Here is a 23,761-nt window from a genome sequence, read left to right on the forward strand (position 1 = left end):
GCTTTCGATTGTGTGGATCATGACAAGCTATGGACAACATTGCAAAGTATGAGTATTCTTGAACACTTTGTGTTCATAAGGAATCTGTACATGGACCAAGAGGCAGTTGTTCACACAGAACATGAGAACACTGAAGAGTTTAAAATTAAGAAAGGTATGCAACAGGGTTGTACTCTTTCACCATACTTATTCAACCTGTAAGCTGAGTAAATAATCCAAGAATCTGGGTTATATGAAGAAAAACGTGGCATCAGGATTGGAGGAAAACCTTGCTTGCTGAAAGTGAAGAGGACTTAAAATACTTACTGAAGACAATCAAAGAGCACAGCCTTCGGTATGGACTGCATCTCAATGTAAAGAAAACAAAAATCCTCACCACTGGACAAATCAACAACATTCTTATCAACAAAGATTGAAGTTGGCAAGGAGTTCATTCTTCTTGGATCAACTATCAACACTCATGGAACCAGCAGTCAAGAAATCAAATGACATATTGCATTAGGCAAATCTGCTGCACAAGACCTTTTCAAAGTGTTGAAGAGCAAAGATGTCAGCTTGAGGACTAAGGTGTACCTAACCCAAACCTTAAGGAGTTCTGGTAGCATAGTGGTTACGAATCAGGCTGCGAACCGCTAGGTCAGCAGTTAGAAAGTACCAGCTGCTCCTTGGGAGAAAGATGAGGCTTTCTGCTCCCGTAAAGATTTACAGCCTTGGAAACCCTGTATGTTTATGAGTCAGAACCGACTCCACGACACATAACAACAACAACAACAACAATCTGAGCCTTGGTATTTTCAGTAATCTCATACACATACGAAAGTCGGACAGTGAATAAGGCAGACCATAGAAGAATTGATGCTTTTGAGTTATGATGTTGGAAGAGAATAGTGAAAGTGCCATGGGCTGCCCATAGAACCAACAGATCTGTGTTGGAAGAAGTGCAGCCAGAGTGCTCTTGGAGGCCAGGATGGCCAAACTTCGTCTCTCATACTTCAGACAGATTGTCAGGAGGGACCAGTTGTTGGAGAAAGATACCATGTTTGGTAACACGGAGGGTCAGAGAAAGAGGAAGACCCACAGTGAGATGGATTGGCAAAGTGGCATCATCAATGGGCTCAAGCGTGGCAACAATTGTGAGGTTGGCCCAGGACCAGGCAGTGTTTCGTTCTGTTGTGAACAGGGTCACTACTGACTCGATGGCACCTAACACCAACAACAGTGAATCAGAAGTAACTTTATGGCACTTAACAACCATAACAAGAGAGTAACAATTATAGAAAAGAACAAAACAATCTGAAGATTGTCTAAGTCACTATCATGAGGAATAACGTACATGTGATTGGAATTCCAAAACAGGAAAAGATAAAAATAAAAAACAAAAACAGAAACAGGAACTACTAGAAGACAACTTTTCTAATATCATGAAAAGTTAGAAACTTGAATATACATACTCCTAACAGGATAGACTCCAAAAGAAAAATACTAAGACATAGTCAAACTTTTCAAAACCAACGACAGGGAATGAATGCTGAAAGCAGCTCAGAGAAAACATAAAGTTATCTATAAAAGGAAACTAATAAGACTAAGCACTGATTGCTCAGCAGAAACTACGCAGACAAGACGACAATAGAAAGCCATATATAAAATTCTTTAAAAATTGCCAACCAAGAATCATATACCCAGCAAAATTGTCCATCAAATATGACAGTGAAATTAAGTCATTTTCAGATAAACAAAAAGAATTTGTAAAAACCAGACCAACCTCATAAAAAATTCTAAAGGGAATTCTTTGCACTGAAAACCAACAACAGCAGACAACAACCAGAGACTGACAGACATTATAATAAGACCTGTAACGCAACCCAGATAAAGAAGTATTCAAACTAAAACAGACCTTGTTGTTGTTAAGCACAGTTGAGTCCATTCCAACTCATAGTGACCCTGTATAGGGTTTCTGAGGAGCAACTGGTGAGTTTAGCTACAGACCTTGCAATTCAAACTGACCTTGTGGTCCAGTGCTTATCCTACAGCACCACATCAGTACTCCACAATAGACCTACAAAACTGAAAACAGAGAACCAGAGATGCAGCTCCAACAACAAACCCATAAAATAGAAAGAGAGAATAATGTAATTATGTTGTCTTGTTGTTAAGTGCTGTGGAGTTGGTTCCAACTCATAGTGACCCTGTATAGGCTTTCTGAGGAACAGCTGGTGAAATTGAACTGCCGACCTTGTGGTTAGCAGTACAGTGCTTATCCTACAGCACCACACCAGGATTCCAATGTAGTTATGGAACTTCCAAAAGAAAGGGAAATCAAGTAGATTTCAAGGAAAAGAAAAAAATATATATATATAAAAATAAACCTAACTGTAACCTTTACAGCTAAACCAAGTCTTATTCCTAGTCCTAGCGCAGTGCCTACCCCTGACACCAGCCCTAGTCCTAAACAAAACCCTAAAACTAAATGAAGTCCTGGAGTTACACTAGACCTAGCTGTGGTCCTAATTGTAAACCTCACTCCTTACTTCTATCCACACCCCAAAAACAAAACAAATACATATATATACACACACAAAGAAAGAAGAATACACTTTTCACAGGCCAAGAAAGGGACATATGCCCTAAAAATGTTCTAAACATATTTTCTTTTATGCACACATGCTTAAACACTAAAGCAATTGTGTGTTTACACTCCTAATTCCAGAAGTTACCCAGACCTTTGACATATGCCAAATTTTTGCTTCTTAGTTTCCTCCATTATACCTTTACTAGTTTTCTCAACATTTTTTTTATTGTGGTAAAACATATACAACAAAAACTTACAATTTTTAACTACTTTTAAATGTACAACTGAGTGACAATTACTGTCACCATACTGGTCAACCATCAAAATACCTATATTCAAGCTTTTCATTACCCCAAATTTAGTATGCATAAACATATTATCAGGAGGGACCAGTTGCTGGAGAAGGATATCATGTTTGGTATCATGGTGGAGGGTCAGAGAAAGAGGATGACCCCCAGCAAGATAGATTGACAAAATGGCAGCATCAATGGGCTCGAGCACAGCAACAAATGTGAGGTTGGCCCAGGACCAGGCAGTGTTTCCTTCTGTTGTATATAGGGTCGCTATGAGTCAGTACCAACTCGATGGCACCTAACAACAACAAGAAGCAGTAACTGGTCATCTCCTAGTAACCACTAATAAACTTTTGCTTCTCCATTCATCTACTGATGAAAACTTGGGTTGTTTCCACTTTTGGGCTATTGTGAGCAATGCTTCATCATAAAACTAGGTAAATTTTCCAATGTCATTCTTTGGTTTATGTATTACAGACTGAACTGTGCCCCACCAAAATAAGTGCTGTAAATCTTATCCCTTAAGCCTATGGTTACAATTCCATTTGGGAATGTGTTGCCTTTGTCATGCTAATTAGGCATGGGTGGTGGTAGTGTATTGTGACTTAATTTCTTCTGAAATACATAAGAGATTAAACATGCAAGCTAGGAAGCAAAGATGGGGGAAGAGAAATCCCACACCCCATGAAGATCACCAAGGAACTGAAGCTTAAAGACACAAGAACCTTTCTTCTTCACAGCTGACAGACAGAGAACATCTTCCCTGGAGCTGGCACCCACCCTGAATTCAGACTTCTAGATTCCTCAACTAAGCGAAAGTAAATGTGTTTGTTAAAGCCATCCTCCCTGTGGTACTTCTGTTCTAACTGCACTAGATAACCAAGACATTATGCATTTACAAAGTCAGAGGCTCAAGGCTCTACTCAATAGACTGTTGCTGTTAAGTGCCATTGAGTCACTTCTGACCCATGTATATGGTTTCCAAGGCTTTAAATATTCGTGGGTGCAGGTAGCCTCATCTCCTTGTCCTGGGGAGTGGCATGTGGGCTCGAACTGCAGCCCTTGTGGTTTGCAGTCCAGTGCTTACTGTAAGGAGCCACCCACTCCCATTCATTAGATTAGCATGTATAAATTAAAGCATATCAGCACACCAAAGCTATTTCAATGGACAAGTCATACTAGTTTTAATTACTCAGTGAATACATGCCAACAATGAGAACCCAATGGAGGACAACAGACCAACCTACAGCCTATGATGGCCATAGTGTATGGGTCAGACTCAACAGCACCTAACACCAACACACCTTATAAATACCACAGACTTTCTCCATTTATTGAGGATGAATAACTGTCCTTTTCACAACAATTCCCTATAACCACTTAAGAAATTTATATGGAAATTTTTCATGCTTATCAATTATATCAGGGCTCCTGGTGTGGCACTGTAGGATCAGCCCTGCACTGCGAATCACAAGGCAGTCCAAATAAACCAGCTGCTCCTTGGAAACCCTATATAAGGTTGCTATGGGTCGGAAGTGACTGGACAGCACTTAACATCAATACTTTCAATGAGTTACAAACCCTCATGAAATTACAGTGACTGTGCGACTAGATTTATGTACCTCACTTTCAGATGGGATGGTAGTCTGTCTACTCTACTATCCCCCCTGTCTATTTTTAAGGCTCTTAATGTCTATTTTCAATATTCTTTTTAGAAAAGCTTTATGTTAAATCCCCCTACTCACCACCACTTAATCCAATGGAGATGCATTTATCAGTCTTGATAAAATATTTATTGAGCGCTTCCTATGTCCAAAGGAAGCATTTTACATAACTTCAATGCTAGTTAAAATATAGTTGATTAGTATTGAATGAGGTTATGTAAACTACTTCTTGTTTTTAAATGCCATAGTTGGTTCTGACTCATAGCAACCCTGTATAGGGTTTCCAAGGGGCAGCTGACGGGTCTGAACTGCCAACTTTGTGGTGAGTACTCCACTGCTTGTCCTACAGCACCACACCAGAACTTAGTTTTAACATAATCTCATTCAATATTAATTTGCATAACCTCATTCAAAAACAATTAAATCCTATCATCTGAATATTAATTTATTAGCTAGTTTAGTGATTCTGTTCATATTTATGAACCATTTTTCTACTGAATGTTTTAAAATTGAATTACAGGAGCTCTTTATTTAGTAAAGATACTTTTGCTTTATCCTTCTGCTTATAATTCCCAGGTGTTGTTTCCTTTTGTATTTAAAATTTGTTTTAATGTTTATAAAATGAAATAAACCAATCTTGTCACTGATTTTTTTTTAACATCACTTTATGCTTCCAAGTCCTGTTGGTGACATAAATGAGTTCCTATTCATCATATTTTTTCCTAAACACTGACTATGGTTTGTACTTATAAAAATAAGCTATGTGAAACTTTTGGATATGTGAAGTTAGAGCACAAATCTTTTAATAAATATAATTGTTCCAGGCTCATGTATATATCCAATAGACCTTTTCTTACTGTTGATTTATGATACCATCTTTATTATATGACATTCTGAGTGTCTGCTTCTTGGCTGTGTTCTTTATGGATCTAATTAAATCATTTATCAATCATTGATTATCATAATATTAAAATATTTTTATTTTATTTTATTTTAAAAAATGATAGCATAATTATATCCTTATAACATACCTTGGTATCTGCTAGAAAAGATACTACCTTTCAAAAACATCTTATTCTCACTTACTAAGCTTTCTCATTATATAAATTTTTTAACTTTTTGTCGATTACTCACCCTCTCAAATGTTTCATTTAAAACAAACAGAAAAACTCAAACTGAAGCCATTAAATTGACCCAGACTTCACTATTCCATAAGGTTTTCTTGGCTCTCCTTATAGAAAAGATTACCAGATCTTTCTTCTGGTGTTGTTGTTGTTAAGTGCCATTGAGTCAATTCTGACCCACAGCGACCCTGTATAGGTTTCTTCTGCAGCCCGACTAAATTTCACCACCAACCTTTAATGTTGTTGCTGTTGTTAGGTGCTGAGTCAGTACTGACTCACAGCCACCCAATGTACAACAGAACGAAACATTGCCTCGTCCTGGGCCAACCGCACAACTGTTGCCATGCTTGAGTCCTTTGATGCTGCCACTTTGCCAATCCATCTCGTTGGGGGTCTTCCTCTTTTTCTCTGACCCTCCACCTTATTTACCAAACAAGATATCCCTCTCCAGTGACTGGTCCCCATAAGCAAATGTAAACTGCTTACACTACTCAGGGACTTAATGTTTCATTAGACTTGCATTATACAAATTAATTTAGGAATTGATATTTTTATAATAATCTATCATGACAGAGAGTAGCATAGTATGTTTATCCTTAAATTTTGTTAAGACTATTCTGAGGTTATTTTTTGCCATTATGCTTTCTACAGTTTTGAGAGAACATAACTGTTTTTTGTGTATTTATGGAGTCCTAGTGTGGTGCTGTGGATTATAAAACAAGACCACAAAGTCAGTTTGAACTGCAAGGTCGGTGGCTCAAGCGCACCAGCTGCTCTTTGGAAAGCCTGTACAAGGTCGCTGTGAGTTGGAACCAACTCGATGGCACGCAACAACAATCTTGAATCTAGCCACTCTCACTAAACTTTTTATTAATTAGAATAGTGTCTCAGTAAGTTTCCTTAGCTTTTCTAGGTCTTCTACCTATTATCTTCAAACGGTATTCAATGTCTGCTATCTTTTCAATGGTTTCACTTTTCATTCCTACTATTTTTGCTAGAATTCCTACAACAGTGTTTAATTATGCTGATGAAGACAGACATGAGTAGTTTTTTCTTGACTTTATGGGAATGACTTTGGTTTTCTTTTTTAATAATGATGCCTGGCCAATGTCTTGTTACATGAGTCCACTTCTTCCTGTTTTACCATACTTGGTGACTCATTTCACAACTCCTCTTGTTGACAGCTGTTCTTACTCAGTTGAGGTGGCACTATTTATATTATCATTAAAGGAACAGGGATTCTGACTGCTGTTGGTGTGCTCCCACAGGTGTTGGTTAGTTTTACCTGGTATGCCAGAACCCCAAGAAGAGAAGGTGTATAGTCTCATCTATTTCTCAGCATCCATACAAAAAAAGATGCAGAACTCACCAACTATGTTTCTCAACCTAGGTTTTTTTTAATTAAATGTTTTTATTTTGCATTGAGTGAAAGTTTACAGGGCACATCATCAGCTTCACATTCAACCATTCATATAGCTTGTTTCATTACATTGATTATTATCCCCTCCATATATCATCAGTTAACAGTATTTCTCTCTATCCTCTTTAGCTTTTTTTTGGATGGGGCAGGGGGACTTGCCTTTTTGGAATTTACAGTCTCGGCTTTTAGGGAAGGTTTTTACATTTGTCTGTGGATATCCAGGGCTCATGTATGAGATTACTAACAAGCATTACTGAATAATCAGATGAGGGACAGTTTGCTATGTTACTAGGTAGCTAAAGTCTGATCCTCAGAGTCTATGGTTTGGACGGTCAACAACGCTTGGGCCCACAGGGGCTTGGCCTCCTGACCGGGTCTGCACGGTCTGCATCCGAATCCTCCTTATTTATTGTTTGTTTAAGGGACGCTGCCTGTCTTAGGCGGTCAGTGTGAATTCCTCAGTCTTACAACCTAGTTTTAAATGACAGGGATTCTTTGCAGATTCTTGTAAATGGCTGACTCAATTTTAGTTTACAGGATTCTTGCCTTTTTCTCTCTTTTTTAAAATATCTTCACTGATATTCTATTGGTAAAATGAAAGAACCATTAAACAGAATGGCTAGCTTGTTGCTTTGGGGACCTAACAGTCCATCATTTTCAAAAGTGTCAACTGAGGTACTTGGTGAATTAACTCAGTTTTAGTCATAGAACTGGTAATTAGTGAATAAGCTGATACACTACTGTAACACTAGTGTTCAGCAGAAACCATCAGGCTTCATACCTTAACAATCACTTTCTACCTTTATTTGTAACTGGCACTGAGTGGCAAAGCTGGAAATGAAAACCTTGGGTATCTCTTGGCTATCAGTATAATCCCATAAAAATTATAAAATGGTTACAAATATTCATTTTGACCAAAACAAGCCACATTTCCATCTCAATACAAAAAAAAAAAAAAAAGTTGTTCATAAAGGTGAATTATACATGTGTTTTACCAATATATAGACAAGATGTAATTAAGGTTAGACAGAGAGGAAAAAAAATTATACATGTATCGCATTTTCTTAGACTTTTAGATCCTTAGCTTAATTTGAAGTTATCTTTCGGAATAAGGAGGACATGTAGAAAAAAGTTCAGTTTTTATAGGTTGAGCATGAAAATATTTTTTATTTTACTTCAAACGTGGTAAAATAAAATTTTACTTCCGAAAACCAGACCTAAGCACCTGTTTCAATACGTAGTTAATCCCAAAATTATGACTCGCTATTCAATAAGCTATTTATTATGACAACAGACACTAACTCTATTATGCCATTTCAGTCTTCGGTATCAAATGAACATCACATTTGTTTATTCTACAGTATACCAGAAGTGAGACATGAAGGAAGCATTTTTGGATATTCTTTTTAAAGACTTATAATATTTACTCATGTTAAAATCTACTGAACATAGTGAACACCTAACATATACTATGTTAGGCATCAAAAGGACATAAGGAAGTATAAAACATGCATATATATGTTTAAAAACATGCATATAAATTAACTATGAAACAAGTACCAGATTTTTATATACTTCAGTTATTTTTCTGCTTATCTGTGGACAATTCGTCTGATTCAGGACAAGTATATCCTATATAAGATTCAAATCTATTCTTCCTCAACGAGAATTTTTGTTTCTTCATAAAGTATTTCTATTAGTTCCTTGCATGAGAAGGCCTGAAATATAGCAGCCAGCTCCCAGAGAATAAGCCAATTGAATAGGACTCATGAAGGCAGATGCTAATGTTTCCAAATATACACTAATGAAATATACACTAAGTTTATAGAAGGTGAATTATCTAACAATCATACACACAAGCAAGCCATGTGTTCACTTCAATCTGTGACATATCTAAACCACTTTATCTTTAGCTTCCTTTAACACTTTAGAGACAGAGACTACACAGCATAAGTGCCATCTAGTGGTAAAGAGTGTAACTGCACAGGAAGTCAGAGAAAGGAAACATTCCTAGCTGGAATAACAGGAAAGGCTTTATGGATGAGCAAGTAGATCTTGAATAAGATATAGTTATTTCAAGAGCAAATTGGATATCAGAATCATGAAGTATGTTCACAGGACAAGGAGAGATATGTCTGGCCAAAGCAGGCAGCTTATGCATAGTGGAATATAAGCCTAAAAAAAAGATGAGTCAGAAGGGAGAACTCTGGAAGAAAACAAGCTTGGTCTTTATCCTGTCTTCAGTAAACAGCAGCCATCCAGCCAATAAATATTCACAGAGTAATTACTATGTGCCAAGCACTAATATGTTAGCTTCTGGGTATACAGTGATGAACAACAACAACAAAAAAACATGATTCCAACTCTCATGAACTTCTAGCCTAGACAAAAATATTTTTTTTAATTGAAGCTTCAGAGAAGAAAAGAATTGGAGAGTTAAAAGACTTAGGTTTGAGAGGAACCTAGGACCATCAACGGAGAAGAGCACTAGTGGAATGCAGGACCCTATTCAGAGAGGCAGAGACACCAGAGATGGAGGCAGAGATGAAGACATGGAGAGATGAGCAGCTGAGGATTCTGGACTCATGGAAAGAGAGGGACTGGGTGCTGGTGGCCAGGAGGCAGGCTTGCAGAAGGTGCTTTTTGGTTGTTTAAATTATTATATATTTTTTAATGTTTTTATGTACAGCCCCCCTCAAGAAACAAAACAAAAGAGGGACTGGAAGCAAATACTGTTGAGTGCTGATACACAGAGCAGACTGGAATCACTGCAACGAAACAATGATGTAAATCTAATGTTCTCTCACGTAAACTATCCCTCAGTTCACAAAAAAAACTTAAAAAAAAAAACAGACTTAGGTTTGCTGTCCAACTCAGGCAGTTACAGCAAGTAACTGCGTGTCTTCTGGGTACAGAAAATGAGAACTGCCCTACTCGTTTTACAAGGCGATACTAAGGCTAAAACTGTGTGATACGAAGAAAGAAAGCTTTCTGAACCTGCAGAATTCTACACAAATGTAGGGCATAAAGATTAAAACAAGGTTTTAGGGCAAATATTAAAACAGGGGCATGCAAAATAAAACTGAAAGGAAGCAAGTCACTAAAAAAATAACTTGAAGAATTTTATCGACTTCAGTAAGCAATATAAAAAGAATCCATCTAGAGCATACCTGATATGGCAATCTTTCCTTTACAGGCTATTCGTTCTCGACTGTCAAAATTCACATCACTGTCAAAAGAAAGAACCTTTATTTTAAAAAGATCTTTTTTAAAAAACAATTGTTTTAGTAGTCTTCCACAAATGAATAAATTTTAAAACACATACCTATACATAATAATGACTTTCAGTTAATATAAATGATTTAACTCAAACTCTAAAATGTTTCATTAATGCTACCTGGATTTAAAAGAAATACACAAAATCATTCTCTTTATTTTTCATGTAAACTTTATATTCCCTGATGACTGCATACTGGCTTACTCAATAATGGAAGTTCTTTGTGATTATGTACTTACATAAGTAAGAAGTACAGTATCTGTCTATGTTCCAAGAAATATATTACCTTCGGTCACTATTTCATGAATTACATTTTCAATTTACCAGATTATAGTGGCCTGAACCGTGAACCCTAAGGTCAGAGGCAGCTCCTCATAAACTCTATACAGGGTTGCTATAAGTCGGGACTACTCAACAGCACTTAACAAGTAAATACTAAATGATAAGTAACTAAGATGGAAAAGAAATGGAGTGGCTCTGTAAAGAAAACTGGCACAAGAGGAAAATATTACATGACAAAAGAAAAAAATTTTCCAAGGAAATTGATATAAGACACTTCCATATCTGATTTCAGAGTACATAATTACTATGAATAAATAAATTGGTATCTCCCATACAAAAGGAAGATGAAAAGCTACCGTGGTACATGGGGGTAGGGAGAGACTGTTAGTGATTCCTGGAGGGATATTTAGAGTGAGGACTCCATTTTGAAAACAGTGCGATGGTTGCCCATTGTGAGTATGGTTAATGCTACTTAATTACACACACTTACAAATGGTTATATATGTTTTATCACAATTAAGAAAACCTCTTAAAAACTGTATTTCCCAGTAGGCGAACATAATCTTATCCTTAAATAACTCCCTGATAAATAACTTCCTAATAACCTGCAATTACAGACTAGCATTCTATTTTCACTTTTTATTGTGAATTGAGCGAAGGTTCACAGAAAAGACCGTTAGTTTTATATTCACCAAATCACGCACTTTGTTTCAATGATTGCAATCCTTTCCATGTAACATCAGTAATCCCACCTCCTTTCCCTGTGAGTCCTTTCCATTCCACCCTCCTTCCCCACCCTTCTGAACTCTGTCTTAAGATCAAAGCTGTCTTTTTTTTTTTTTTTTATCTTGAATGGCTGATGATTCTATGGTGTGTGTGTCTCACTAGTGTTATTGTTCTCCTATGTAACTATCTACTGTTTGTGTGAACACTGAATGAGGATGAGAGTTCAATTCCAGACCTGTAGGGTGATCACGGGCCGCAGTCTCAAATTTCTTCAGTCTCTCTCAGACCAGTAAGTCTGTTCTTTTGGGTAATTTTGGGTTTTGTTCTACATTTTCTCCCACTTTATTTAAGACCTTCTAATGTGATCCCTTTCAGAACAGTTAGCAGTCGGGTATCATCTAGTTCTCCTGGACTCAGATGATGTTTATGTATTCTATCAGCTCACTGGACTAATTGATTCCAAGTGTCTTCAGTTTACATCACTCTTCTTTCCTCCACACAGGAAGGGACCAATAGATGCACCTTAGATGATCACTCACAAACTTTTAATATTCCAGATGCTACTAACTGTAGAAGGATATAGACCATTGTGTCTTTGTGGATTATGTTACCACCTTCTATTTCTGAAGCAATCTTTTTAAAAGGAATTTTTACACCTTTTTCTTTGGTAGGGGAAGGGTTTCTATAACTGTCAATTCATTTAATTGTTGTTTTTACATCATCAGTTTTATATTCAACCAGTTAAATTAGGTACGCCAGACGTCTACTAAAATGGAAACTTCATTTTAATACCATTTGATTTCTAAGAAGGCTTTTGGAAAAAGAGCACGTAGGAGGATGGGTGTGAGAAGTCATCTCGCTCATTTCAGGCTTCCATGCTGCATGTTGGCAGCCTTCTGAAAAAGACTGGTGGCTGTGTGCTGTGGAGTCAGTTCCGACTCATAGCGACCCTGCACAGGGTTTTCCGAGGCTGTAAATCTTTATGGGAGCAGAACGCCTCATCTTTCTCCTACAGAACCGTTGGTAGTTTTGAACTGCTGACCTTGTGGATCACAGCCCGATTCGTAACCACAATGCTACCAGAGATCCTTTCTGAAAATGACTAGCACCTGTTTAAATTCGAAGATAATGTTACCCCCCCTTTTTTTTTCACTCCTTTTCTGTATTAAGCAAGAATGTAAGTATTTTGTGTGAAGTGCATTTCAAGCAAGTTAAATGATTTATTGAAGTACTTAAGTTGGTAAATTTATCAGGGATGTTTATATAGTATTTGTAAAAACCACATATTGTTGTTGTTGTTGACAAGTGCTGTCAAGTTGATTCCGACCCATAACGACCCTGTATAGGGTTTCCAAGGAGCAGCTGGTGGACTTGAACCACCGACCTTGAAGTTCAAATGACTTTGCAGTCTGATGCATTAGCCCACAGAACCACACCAGGACTCCACATATTAGGTGTGACTAAGTACAATAGATTTAAAGCTATATTCGCACAATCCTATCTAATTACTTTATGATCACAACTGGTATGTAACTTAAAAAAGAAAAGACATTTATGTGAAAAATGAATTAACTGATTATTTCAGAATACTGTCCTAATAAATCATAAATTTAAAAAGAGTCAAGTTCAATATTTTCTATGTTCTACATGACCTTGTGTGGAACCCTGGGGGGGCTCCATAGGCTAAGCACTGGATTGTTAACCACCACCAGCTGCTCCTCAGAAACCCTACACAAAGTCTATAGGATTAGGAACTAACTTGGCAGCACACAACAACACTCGCTTGCTTAGCTTGTCAGAGTGAAAAATTTTAAACTGAATCATCTATCTTATATTTTGGTGAAAATAATATACTGAAAGGCCACTTGAAATCAAACACAAATCTTAATTTCTTCAAATTGGTACAAGAAATAAAACATAAAAATACATTTGTGTTTATATCGTTGGCATATCATTTCAAAACATGACTTTTGTATTAATAATGTACAATATCATAAAACATAAATTTTTATAATCCATATTTTAGTGAAAAAAGGCTAAGGCTAAGTCAGAACCGACTTGACGATACTTAACAACAACAGTAACAGTGAGTGGAGTCCTGGGGTGGCACTGTACAATCAACACTGGACTGCTAACCACAAAATTGGTAGTTCAAACTCATCAGCCTCTCCTTGGAAGCCCTATATAGCATCACTATAACTCAGAATGGATTCAATGGCACTTAAAAACGTCAACAGAGTGAGTAACTTGAATCTTACAGAACAGGTCACTGTTGTTGTTAGTTGCCATCGAGTAGATCCCTGTTGTATGAATGAAACACTGTCCTGTCTTGCGTCATCCTCACAATTGTTACGCTTGAGCCCATTGCTGCTGATACTGCGCTAATCCATCTCGTTGGGGGTCTTACTCTTTTACGCTGACCTTCCACTTTACCTAGTGTAATGTCCTTCTCCAGGGACTAGGCCCTCCTGATAATATATTCATATCCAAAGTATGAGAGACTAAGTCTTGCCATCCTGGCTTCCAAGGAGCACTCTGGTTGCACTTCTTCTAGAACAGATTGGTTTGATCTTCTGGCAGCACATGGTATTTTTAATATTCTTCTCTAACACCATTACTCAAATGCCTCAATTCTTCTACAGTCTTCCTTATTCACCATCCAGCTTTCAAAACTTTCATGAGATTACTAAAAATATCATGGCTTGGGTCAGGCACACCTTAGTCCTCAAGCTGACATCTTTGCTCTTCAACACTTTAAAGAGTTCTTGTGCAGCAGATTTGCCTAATGCAATACCTCATTTGATTTCTTGACGGCTGCTTCCCTGAGTGCTGATGGTGGATCCAAGCAAAATACAGTCTTTGACAACTTCAATCTTTTCTCCATTTATAGCATGTTAAACTTGCTGTTTTAAGAGCCGTTGAGTCACTTTTGACTCATAGATCCATTAAACCAAAAAAGCCAAATCCATGGCCAGCAAGTGGATCTCAACTCATAAAGACCCTATCTGACATCTCTTAGACTACAAATCTTTACAGGAGCTGACAGCTCAGAGTTTTTCTCACAGAATGGCTGATGATTTTGAACCACTGACCTTGTTGGTTAGCAGCCCAATGCCTAACCCACAATATCACCAGAGTACTATCAAACTGAATTATATGTGCAGACTTGGCATACAAGTGAAACTATGAACTACCACAAACTAACTTACTGAATATTTACCACCCCGCACCAATAACTGTTTTCCCTTCCAACTACTCAACCACATGACAGAATACAGCTTTCTTATCTGCAATGAAAACTTACATGAAAAAGGCATTTCTAGGGTCAGCCAGCAAATTTATTATTATATGCAAATATCATCAAAACAAAACATGAATCAAATTTACCATATCTTGTACAGAAGAATTAAGGCTGCCTTTAAAAAAGCTGAGTAAATGAACAGAATTTGGCTTCAATTTTCTGAGGCTTATTTTCAATTCAATTATCTCTCAAAACTGCTAATTTTAGTGATGTTTTTCTAATCAGTCCAAACTGACACTAAAATTGTTAAACATTATCTGTTTAATAATGTGCTACTGTAGCTAATAGTTTGCTACAGTTAAAGAATGCTTGTTGGAAAATCTGAGATGTTAATGCCAGTTCAGAATGCTATAATTAGAAAGTCAGTCTGTGGAAAAAGCAAATAACCACAAGATGACCCAAACAAAAGTAAGCTAAATCATACTGTATTTCATTCTATGAACCCTGTTTATACAGTTATCTGGGTAAAACCAGTAAAGCTAAATTTAGAAGACAGGGCTAAGCATATAATGACAAATGTTGAACTTTTGTTTCATTATTCTGCCTGTAGGTAAATAAAATGACCAAAAGAGGGTGCCAATTAGCCACTTTGTTGCTCAAGAGCTATTTAAAAATCAGTTGAGTAAATGTAACATTGCCAAGACACTTAACAACAATAACAAACTTTCTCTGTAAAGGAATTTAAAACAGCATTTCTTTCCCAAAATTTATAAGCTATAATGAGAAATATCACAACGATTAAAATATTTTGCAGTTTATAAGTACTAAAATATTTTAAAATATCCTATTACTTGGAGCAGGCTATAAAATTTTTCACCTTTTAGGCAAATAAATGAAAACTAAAACACTTAAAAAGCTTAACATGAAATTCTAAACCATCCATGTGGCACAAAATTAAGAGCATCATAAATACCTTAAATTGGGCAAATGAGCTTTCTACTTTAAATGCTGACCCTACTAAATTCTTTTGAACAAACACTACACTATCTAAAGCTTCATAATATAGAAATAGAAATGTCACTAAGTATTTAATGTTTTATTGAGGAACTATTAATTTTCACTCCCAGCCTATGCTTTCTTTTTGTTCTTCTTTAAAGTTATAGTACATAAGCAATAAACTAGGAAAATAGAGGACAAATAACGATTTAGTGTAGTAATCAGTAAAAGTTGTACAGTTATTTTGGCACTATTACTTCACATCATTATGTTGACTGATGTGTATAATCAGGTCCTATAAATGATCTTGATTAATATTAGTTTTACAAAGCCAGGTTAAGACAAGAGGAGATGAATGAGGAGTGGAATGGAATATTACTGCTGAAATATAAACTCAAAAAAATAATAAAATGTTAAGTCCCATGAGCACAGTGGGTTTTCCTAATTTTGTTCACTGCTGTATCACCAATGCCTGGTGCAAAAGCTAGTACATTCTAAAGCACTGAATGCTTAGTGAATTCTGAAACAAGTGAAATGAGAAGAATATGGTCATTTTGATGAGGACAATAGATTTAAACTCTGAAGTCTTGATTTGGAGCTTATATATTAATAACTAATTATTAGCTAGTGAGTTGCAGTTAACCTTTTGTCCTCTCACCCTAATCTGCAAAACAGGGCTATATCTATCTACCTCACAACTACTGAGTGTATTATTCTTGTAACATATATACACAGCATTGCAAAAATGTTACATAGTATTTAGCATGGGACTTATGCAGACCAGAGTCCTTAAAACAGCATATACCTTCACGCAATTCACAACAAAATATTTTTTTTAAACACAGCATACAAATAAACATCTTTCTGATATTATATGCTTTCAGCCAAGATCCATCTAACATTAGCAATATTACACTTCAGTTCACATTCTATCCAGATTTCAGCTTGAATTACTGACAGTTCCCTGGGGATGCACTTCTACAAGCATTTCTGAATAATCTTCAGCACAATTTTATTTGCATGTTATTGATATCAAGTCACATTGCACTGAACCATCTCTATTTGGAAGAGACATGTACATACATTGATTGCTTCCGGTTGGTTGGCCAGGTAAGCTGTTTTCTAAATTTCAAGAAGGCAGACTAGTGTTCTCATTAAAGTGCTACTTATTTAACCCACTTACTAATGTTGTTGTTCCATGCTGTCGAGTCAGTTCTAATTCACAGTGACCCTGTATAGGGTTACTGAGAGCAGCTGGTGGGTTTGAACTGATGGCTTTGAAGTTAGCAGTTAAGTACTGACCCTAAAGTGCCATAACAGCAGATTCAGATAAATCTAGTAGCAAAGTAAAAACAGCATTTTTCTACCTTGCTGTTGTTGTTGTTAAGTATTACTGAGTCAGTTCCAACTCTCAGCAACCCTGTCTAGGGTTTCCAAGGAGCAGCTGGTGAGTTTGAACTGCCCACCTTGTGGTTAGCAATCAAGTGCTGATCCTACAATGCCACACCAAAACTCCTTTTCTATCCTGCTGTTGTTAAGTGCCGTAGAGTCAGTTTAGACTCATGGCAATCCTGTCTGTGTAGGGTTTCAGAGAAGCAGCTGGTGATTTTGAATTACCTTGTTGTTGTTGTTGTTATGTGCCGTGGAGTGGGTTATGACTCATAGTGACCCTGTACAGGGTCTCTGAGGCTGTAAATCTTTATGGGAGCAGAAAGCCTCATCTTTCTCCCGCAGAACAGCTGGTAGTTTTGAACTGCTGACCCTGAGATTAGCAGCCCGATTCGTAACCACTACACTACCAGAGCTCCTCTGAACTACCTTAGAGATGATCAAAATTATGCTGAATCTCTAAAGGCAAAATATTTGACTAAATACACATATTAATTACTATGTACTTAATTGTTTCCCCCTGCAATAAAAATACACTGAAGTTCTAATCTCTGTAAATGACCTTGTTTGGAGAATTAAAAAAAATGTTTGTGTGTCTTGCAGATGTTATCAGTTACATTAATGAAGTCATATTAGAGTGAATGGAGTCTTAATCTTAATCCTATATAATGATGATTCATCAAAGAAGTGAAACAAAACATTCTTACACATAGGAGAAAACAGCATGTGAGGATTTGTCTATAAACCAAGGAACTTTAAGAAATATCTGGAAAAAACAAACAAGATGGAGGAGAGGGTGGAAATGCAGTGAAGAGCTCTGTCAGCAACAACACAAAATACCAGACCAAGCAGACTCAGGGGATGGTACCAGATGTCTGAACCACATATAAAGGAATATTTAGAAGTTTAGAAGGCTTATAGCTAGGGGAACTTGTATCAGAAACAAGAAATCCATTGTTTTCTAATTCAAGACTCTCAGCTGCTCCCAGAGCTGCCATCTTGGGCAAGACCAAGCAAGGGCACGATCAGAGCAGCCAGGGACACCTGACAGAACCGCAGAGATAAAGGAAGAAGAGTGAAAAGGGAAGCCCATCTCCTGATCACATCTACCTAGAGGAAAGCAGAAAGCATAAAAAATATCAAAATACATACCCATCTAAGTATTAAGGCCACAGATAACTCCTGAATATGCCCAAAAAACAGAAATAGATGACCATATCGGCACATGGCCAGAAACAAGATAAAGTGACTGAGGCAAATGAGCTGGAAGTAGACCTACACTCCATACTAGAAGATGTGCAGGCTTTAGAAATGCCTTAGAAGGAATTCATAAAAATGATTATAAAATGTTTCAAAACACTATACAATGGAGTTGAGAAAAATAAAGAAGTCAGGAAAGTACTAAAGGAACAATCAAATAAGATAGATACAGCATTGGAAACAATTCAAAACCTAAAGAAAGAGGTCCAAACGATTACTAAGAGAATATCAGAAATGGACAATACACTGAAATGGCAAAGGTGTAGAATTGAAGAGACAGAAGCCAAACTAGTGAGTTAGAAGATAAATCTCTTAACACTACTAAGATATAAGAGCAAACACAAAAAAGGATAAAAAAATCTGAAGAAGGTCTAAGATTTATATTGGGCAACATGAAGAGGAATAACTTAAGAATTAATGGCATTCTGGAACAAGAAGAATCACACAAGCCCACAGAGGAGATAGTTGAAGAGCTTCTTGAAGAAAACTTACCTAACATCCTGAAAAGTGAAAAGATAAGCATTCAAGAAGCTCAATGAACCCCGGGAAGGATAGACCCTAAAAGACAATCACCAAGACATATAATCACCATGCTCTCCAAAATCAAAGATAAGAATAGAATCCTGAAAACAGCTAGTGAAAAAAGAAGTGTAACATACAAAAAAGCAGGCAAATCAGATTAAGTGCAGATCTCTAAACAAAAACCATGCAGGCAAGAAGGCAATGGGGAGACATATATAAATCTCTGAAAGAAAAAAAACTGCCACACAAGAATCCTCTACCCAGCTAAGCTGTCAGTCAAATATGATGCTGTAATCAAAACATTCCAGGATAAACAGAATCTAAGGGATTTTTTCCAACCCTGGGATGGAAAACATCCTCAAGGAAGTTGTGGACTGAGAACCAACAAGAAGAGACAACAACCAGAGAATGACATACATGGCAGCATCACCCTGAACTCAATCGACAAATGGAAGAGTCAAAAACAGAATAAAATGTTAAGAACAGAGGATCTGGGAGGTCAGTCTATGACCAAAACAATTACAAAGTGAAAAATGGTAAACACAGAGGAACAGAGATCAAAGTGGTGGGAAGGTCAAGTAGATTACTGGATAAAATAGACTGTCTTAATTGGAGGGAAGAGTTAATGGAATATAAGGTAAACACAACAGTGGGGTAGTGGTGTGGGGTTTAGTTCGGGTGTTGGAGAGGGCGATACAAGATGGGGGAGGAGACAAAAGAACAAGATACATAGGGGAACACTGAGACAGGTTTGCATGTCCTAAGTGGGACAGAGGTACATAGTGACGCATGCTCAGTGCTGGAACAATAAGGCTCTAGGATACAGGGATCTAGGCATAGCTTAAAGAGGGGAACTAATACTAAAATGCTAGACTGTCATATGAATATTGGTTCCCCTGCCTACTATTGTAAAATAGACACTTGAGTGGGATAGAAAGGAATGCTGGGAAACATGATTGCAGAAAATTTGTAAGTCCATCTTCAGCCTATAACTGATTGGAATACCTAAAAGGGGTTCTAGAGCTTGCCCAGTGAAACAGTCCTCTTGCGGAGCCTTTGCAGAGTATTGGACATTGCATGGAATCCTGAGTCCCATCCAGAACCTTATGAGGTGGGACATTCCCACTAGAAAAGACAAGCAGGTCAGCCTGGAACAGCTACAATGACAGAAGATACATCTTCAAAGAAAGATCATCAGGAAAAACTCCAAACAAAAATGTCAGTATGACTGGCTACTACAAGAATAAGCAAGCTGTTCGCCAGGAAGACATCAAGGCTAGCAATCAAGTTCCTTCAGGACAAACTCCCCTCTAAGACTGAAACTCAAAGGGAACACACAAACAAGCATGTAAGCTTGCTGGCGACCACATTGGTCTACTGTTGAGTGGAAGAGGGGGAAAGGTAGCAATGAAGAAATGCGCTGAGTTCAACCACAGTCCATTGACTCCCGGTGACCTGGAGATGAGAAAGAGACGAGGAAGGGCTGGTTGATCCAAAGTGTGGTGAGACCTGAGGACGCTTGAGCCCATGGACGTGGATATAACCACAGAGGTCAAGAACTGATAGTGAAGCATCCAGTTGATATGAAGTGAGGGGAGATGCAAAAGAACACCCAAACTTGCAGATAGTGCCCATTTGATCTACCCTCAATGGCTTGATAATCAGAACTCGACTAGAGGAAGATTAAAAAAAAAAATTTTTTTTTGATAAAAGAAACAAGGGTAAATTGCTACAGTATGATGAACCTGACCTATACTCAGAGAAGTAGTAACGCTAAATACCAACAGAGAAGGAAGGAGTCTTCACATCAAGTATCAATGCTATCCCCTCTGTACACAGGGTAGATAGAGATGGGCAACTTAGACATTGGCTACCTAAAACGAGGAGCGATGAAGTGACTGGCTTATAAGGTTTCAAGAGGGAGTTTAGTTTAAGAGTATGGGGGGAAAGAAAGAGTCCCCACTGAATAGATTTCATCTTGCCTAGACAGGTCTGGTGAAAAGAGATGGCGATAAGATTCGTATGAGTCCATAGTGAATAATCATTATCATGACTAATTGCAACTGTCACAACTGTAAAGGTAGCAGTTTTGTTAACAAAAACAGGGGAGTGGTTAATCTTACAGTCCAGAAACAGAGGACCCTAGGACCATCAAAGGAGAAGCGCACAAGCAGAATGCGGCACCTTATCCAGAGAAGCAGGGATGCCAGAGATGGAGGCAGAGATGGGGGCATGGAGAGGGGGAGCAGCTGAGGACTCTAGATTCATGGGAAGAGAGGGACTAAGAGCTGGTGGCCAGGAGGCAGACTTGCAGAATGTACCCTTTGGAGATGTAAATTATTATATATGCCTGAGTGGGTTTTTTTTGTTAAAAGCTAAAGTGGCTAGAGAGAAATACTGTTAACTGATGGTACATGGAGGGGATTATAATCATTATAATGAAACAAGGTGTATGATTTGTTGAATATAAAACTGATGACCTGCCCTGTAAACTTTCACTCAACCCACAATAAAAACCTAAAAAAAAAAGAAAGAAATATCTGTGGCTACCAAAACAAAGAAGGTTCTTGCCCTATAGCTGACAGAGAGAGAGGACTGTCCTGTGGATGCAATGAATTCAGGCTTCAACGCTCCAGAATTGTAAGAAAACACATTTCTGTTCTGTAGTGACACCAATATTTAAGGTACTTTGTTACTGTAGTCCTAGGAAACTAAGACACATACATTCTCATCATTGACAAATCTGGGTCTTTAAATTTGGATATTTACAAACTGTTGATACTTACAAAGCATCCTACAAATAGGAGGAGATATCTGATAACATTTGAATGCCTAATAAAATGGCTCTAAAGATTCAGAAAACTATCATAATCTTCAAATCATTATTCTGTAATACAGAGGCCAGGTGCTATAATCCCCAGTTATACCTGATCAGTTTATATCTGTACATACACCACGGGGCTATAAAGGAAAGAGAACACAGAATACCCAAGATTTTTAAATATAAGAAATAATTCAATGATTAAAGGAAAAAATAAGTTAGATGAACGATGAGTGTGTGAGACTGGGTGGGTGAGGGTGCTATTTTCATCTATCAAAGACAATCAACAAACTGAAAATCAGACATCTTTTCAGTTAAGAATTCTAGCATTTCCCACATCTTTCAAATCCAAAATAAATCAACTGCGATAACAACTTCAGAAACAGTCATATTAGAGAATTAAGAAAATACCTGATGAATAATAATTCACTAGTGCCAGAGCTATCTCTAAACAACCTATTTTTAGAAATCCACATTTCTTTATATTCAGTGATCACTCTTGGTTCTTTCTTCTTCAAATGTTTTCTCATTCTTTGCTTCTTAATCACCTTCGTTTTACAATCTGGAATACTGACCACAACAAAATTCCCCAGTGAAAAAGATTTACTTTGAGCTCTATTGTCTAAAGAATGGGTATGGCCTCTGATGCCACTTCAGTGACTGGACATTTGTGCTCAAGGGGCAATTATACTGTGGTTCTAACTGAACCATTTCTGTCCATTAAAATCCACAGGTAAACTAAGCTACTAACCATTTTCCAGTTGGATTTGCCATCTGCTCTTCTAATTTCCGTAGCTGTGATGTGTAAGCCATTATTCGAGCATTGCAAACCATGAGATTCTTAACTGCATTCAAAATCTGGTCTTTTTGAGTGCTCAAAGAAAGGAGTTTCCATATTCCTTCTCGCATTCGAATTTCTAAGTCAATTTTTTCTTGAATGCTGCAGTCCTAGACAAAGAGACAAACAAATTAATATTTAAAATATAGTTAAATCCAAATTTATAACATTTTCTCTCCCCCCGCTTTTGCCCCCCTTCACCAAATCTATTATCATCGAACCAATTCTGACTTGTAACGATCCTATACAGGATTTTCAAGATTATAAATCTTTATGGGCACAGATAGCCTCATCTTTTTCCCACCGAGTCACAGGTGGGTTTGAACTGTGGGCTTTATAGTTAACAATCCAGTGCTTATCCTATAGCTTCACCACTAGATACCACTATAATTTTATATCATATTGAAAAGCAATGACATTTTCATACGTGATAGTATTAAAAATGTACCTATTGAAAAAGGTTTTTCACAAAACCTTTTATTTCTTACTTTACTAGGAAAACTTTATAATCTACTAGATAAACAAAGCAGAAACCAAGGTGAGAAATGCTACATATTTTTACCAGAACTACTGTCATTATTGGTGTGGTACTCTAGGACCAGCTCAAGGTGCACTGGTTTGGTGGCTCCTCAGAAACCCTATACTGGGTTTGTTATGAGTCAGAATCAACCTGATGGGACTTAAAAACAATTGTTATTAGGGAGCATGGTGGTCTGGAGGATAAGCACAAGACTGCGGACCACAAGGTTGGCAGTTCGCACTCATCAGCGGCTCCACAAGACAAAGATGAAGGTTTCTGCTCCCTCAAATACAGGGTCACTATGAATTGGAACATTTCTGCTCCCACAATCCAGGGTTACTATGAGTTGTAACCCACTCGACAGCACTTAACAATAGTAACAACAGCATTGTTGCTATTGGGTGCCATTGGGTTGCCATGTGACAGAGTAGAGCTGCCCCACATGGCCTTCTAAGCTGTAATTGTTACTGGAGCAGATCTCCAGGTCTTTCTTCTGCACAGATGCTGGATGGCCTCTATCCGCCAAACTTCTGGTCAGCAGCTGAGCACTTTCCCACTGCACCAGCAGCGATCCTTTACCCATAACTAAAGGTTGCAGTCTTGGTGGTCAGTGGCTAGAACTCATCAGCTGCATCATGGAAGAAACATGTGATACTCTGTTGCTATAGAGGCTTACAATCTTGGAAACTGTATGGAGCAATTCTACTCTGTCTCTGTGAGTCAAAACTGACTAGACATCAATGGAAATATATTACGGTTGCTGGTGTTAAGTGCTGTTGTATTGGCTCCAACTCATATATATATATAGATATAGTAGTT

General features: G+C 37.5%; 1 protein-coding gene across 1 annotated transcript in view; it reads right to left on the reverse strand.

Moving 5' to 3' along the window:
* RTKN2 (rhotekin 2) overlaps positions 1–23,525 on the reverse strand; it is an 89,235-nt gene extending 65,710 nt beyond the window's left edge. Inside the window, exons 1-3 of the mRNA XM_006837455.1 lie at positions 23,385–23,525; positions 22,336–22,532; positions 10,241–10,299 (exon numbers count right to left, since the gene is read on the reverse strand). Coding sequence (XP_006837518.1) covers positions 10,241–10,299; positions 22,336–22,532; positions 23,385–23,525 — 397 coding nt within the window. The remainder of the gene's footprint in view (positions 1–10,240; positions 10,300–22,335; positions 22,533–23,384) is intronic.
* Positions 23,526–23,761: the final 236 nt, after the last annotated feature.

This window comes from Chrysochloris asiatica, unplaced genomic scaffold (genome assembly GCF_000296735.1).
Source record: "Chrysochloris asiatica unplaced genomic scaffold, ChrAsi1.0 scaffold00020, whole genome shotgun sequence".
NCBI lineage: Eukaryota > Metazoa > Chordata > Mammalia > Afrosoricida > Chrysochloridae > Chrysochloris > Chrysochloris asiatica.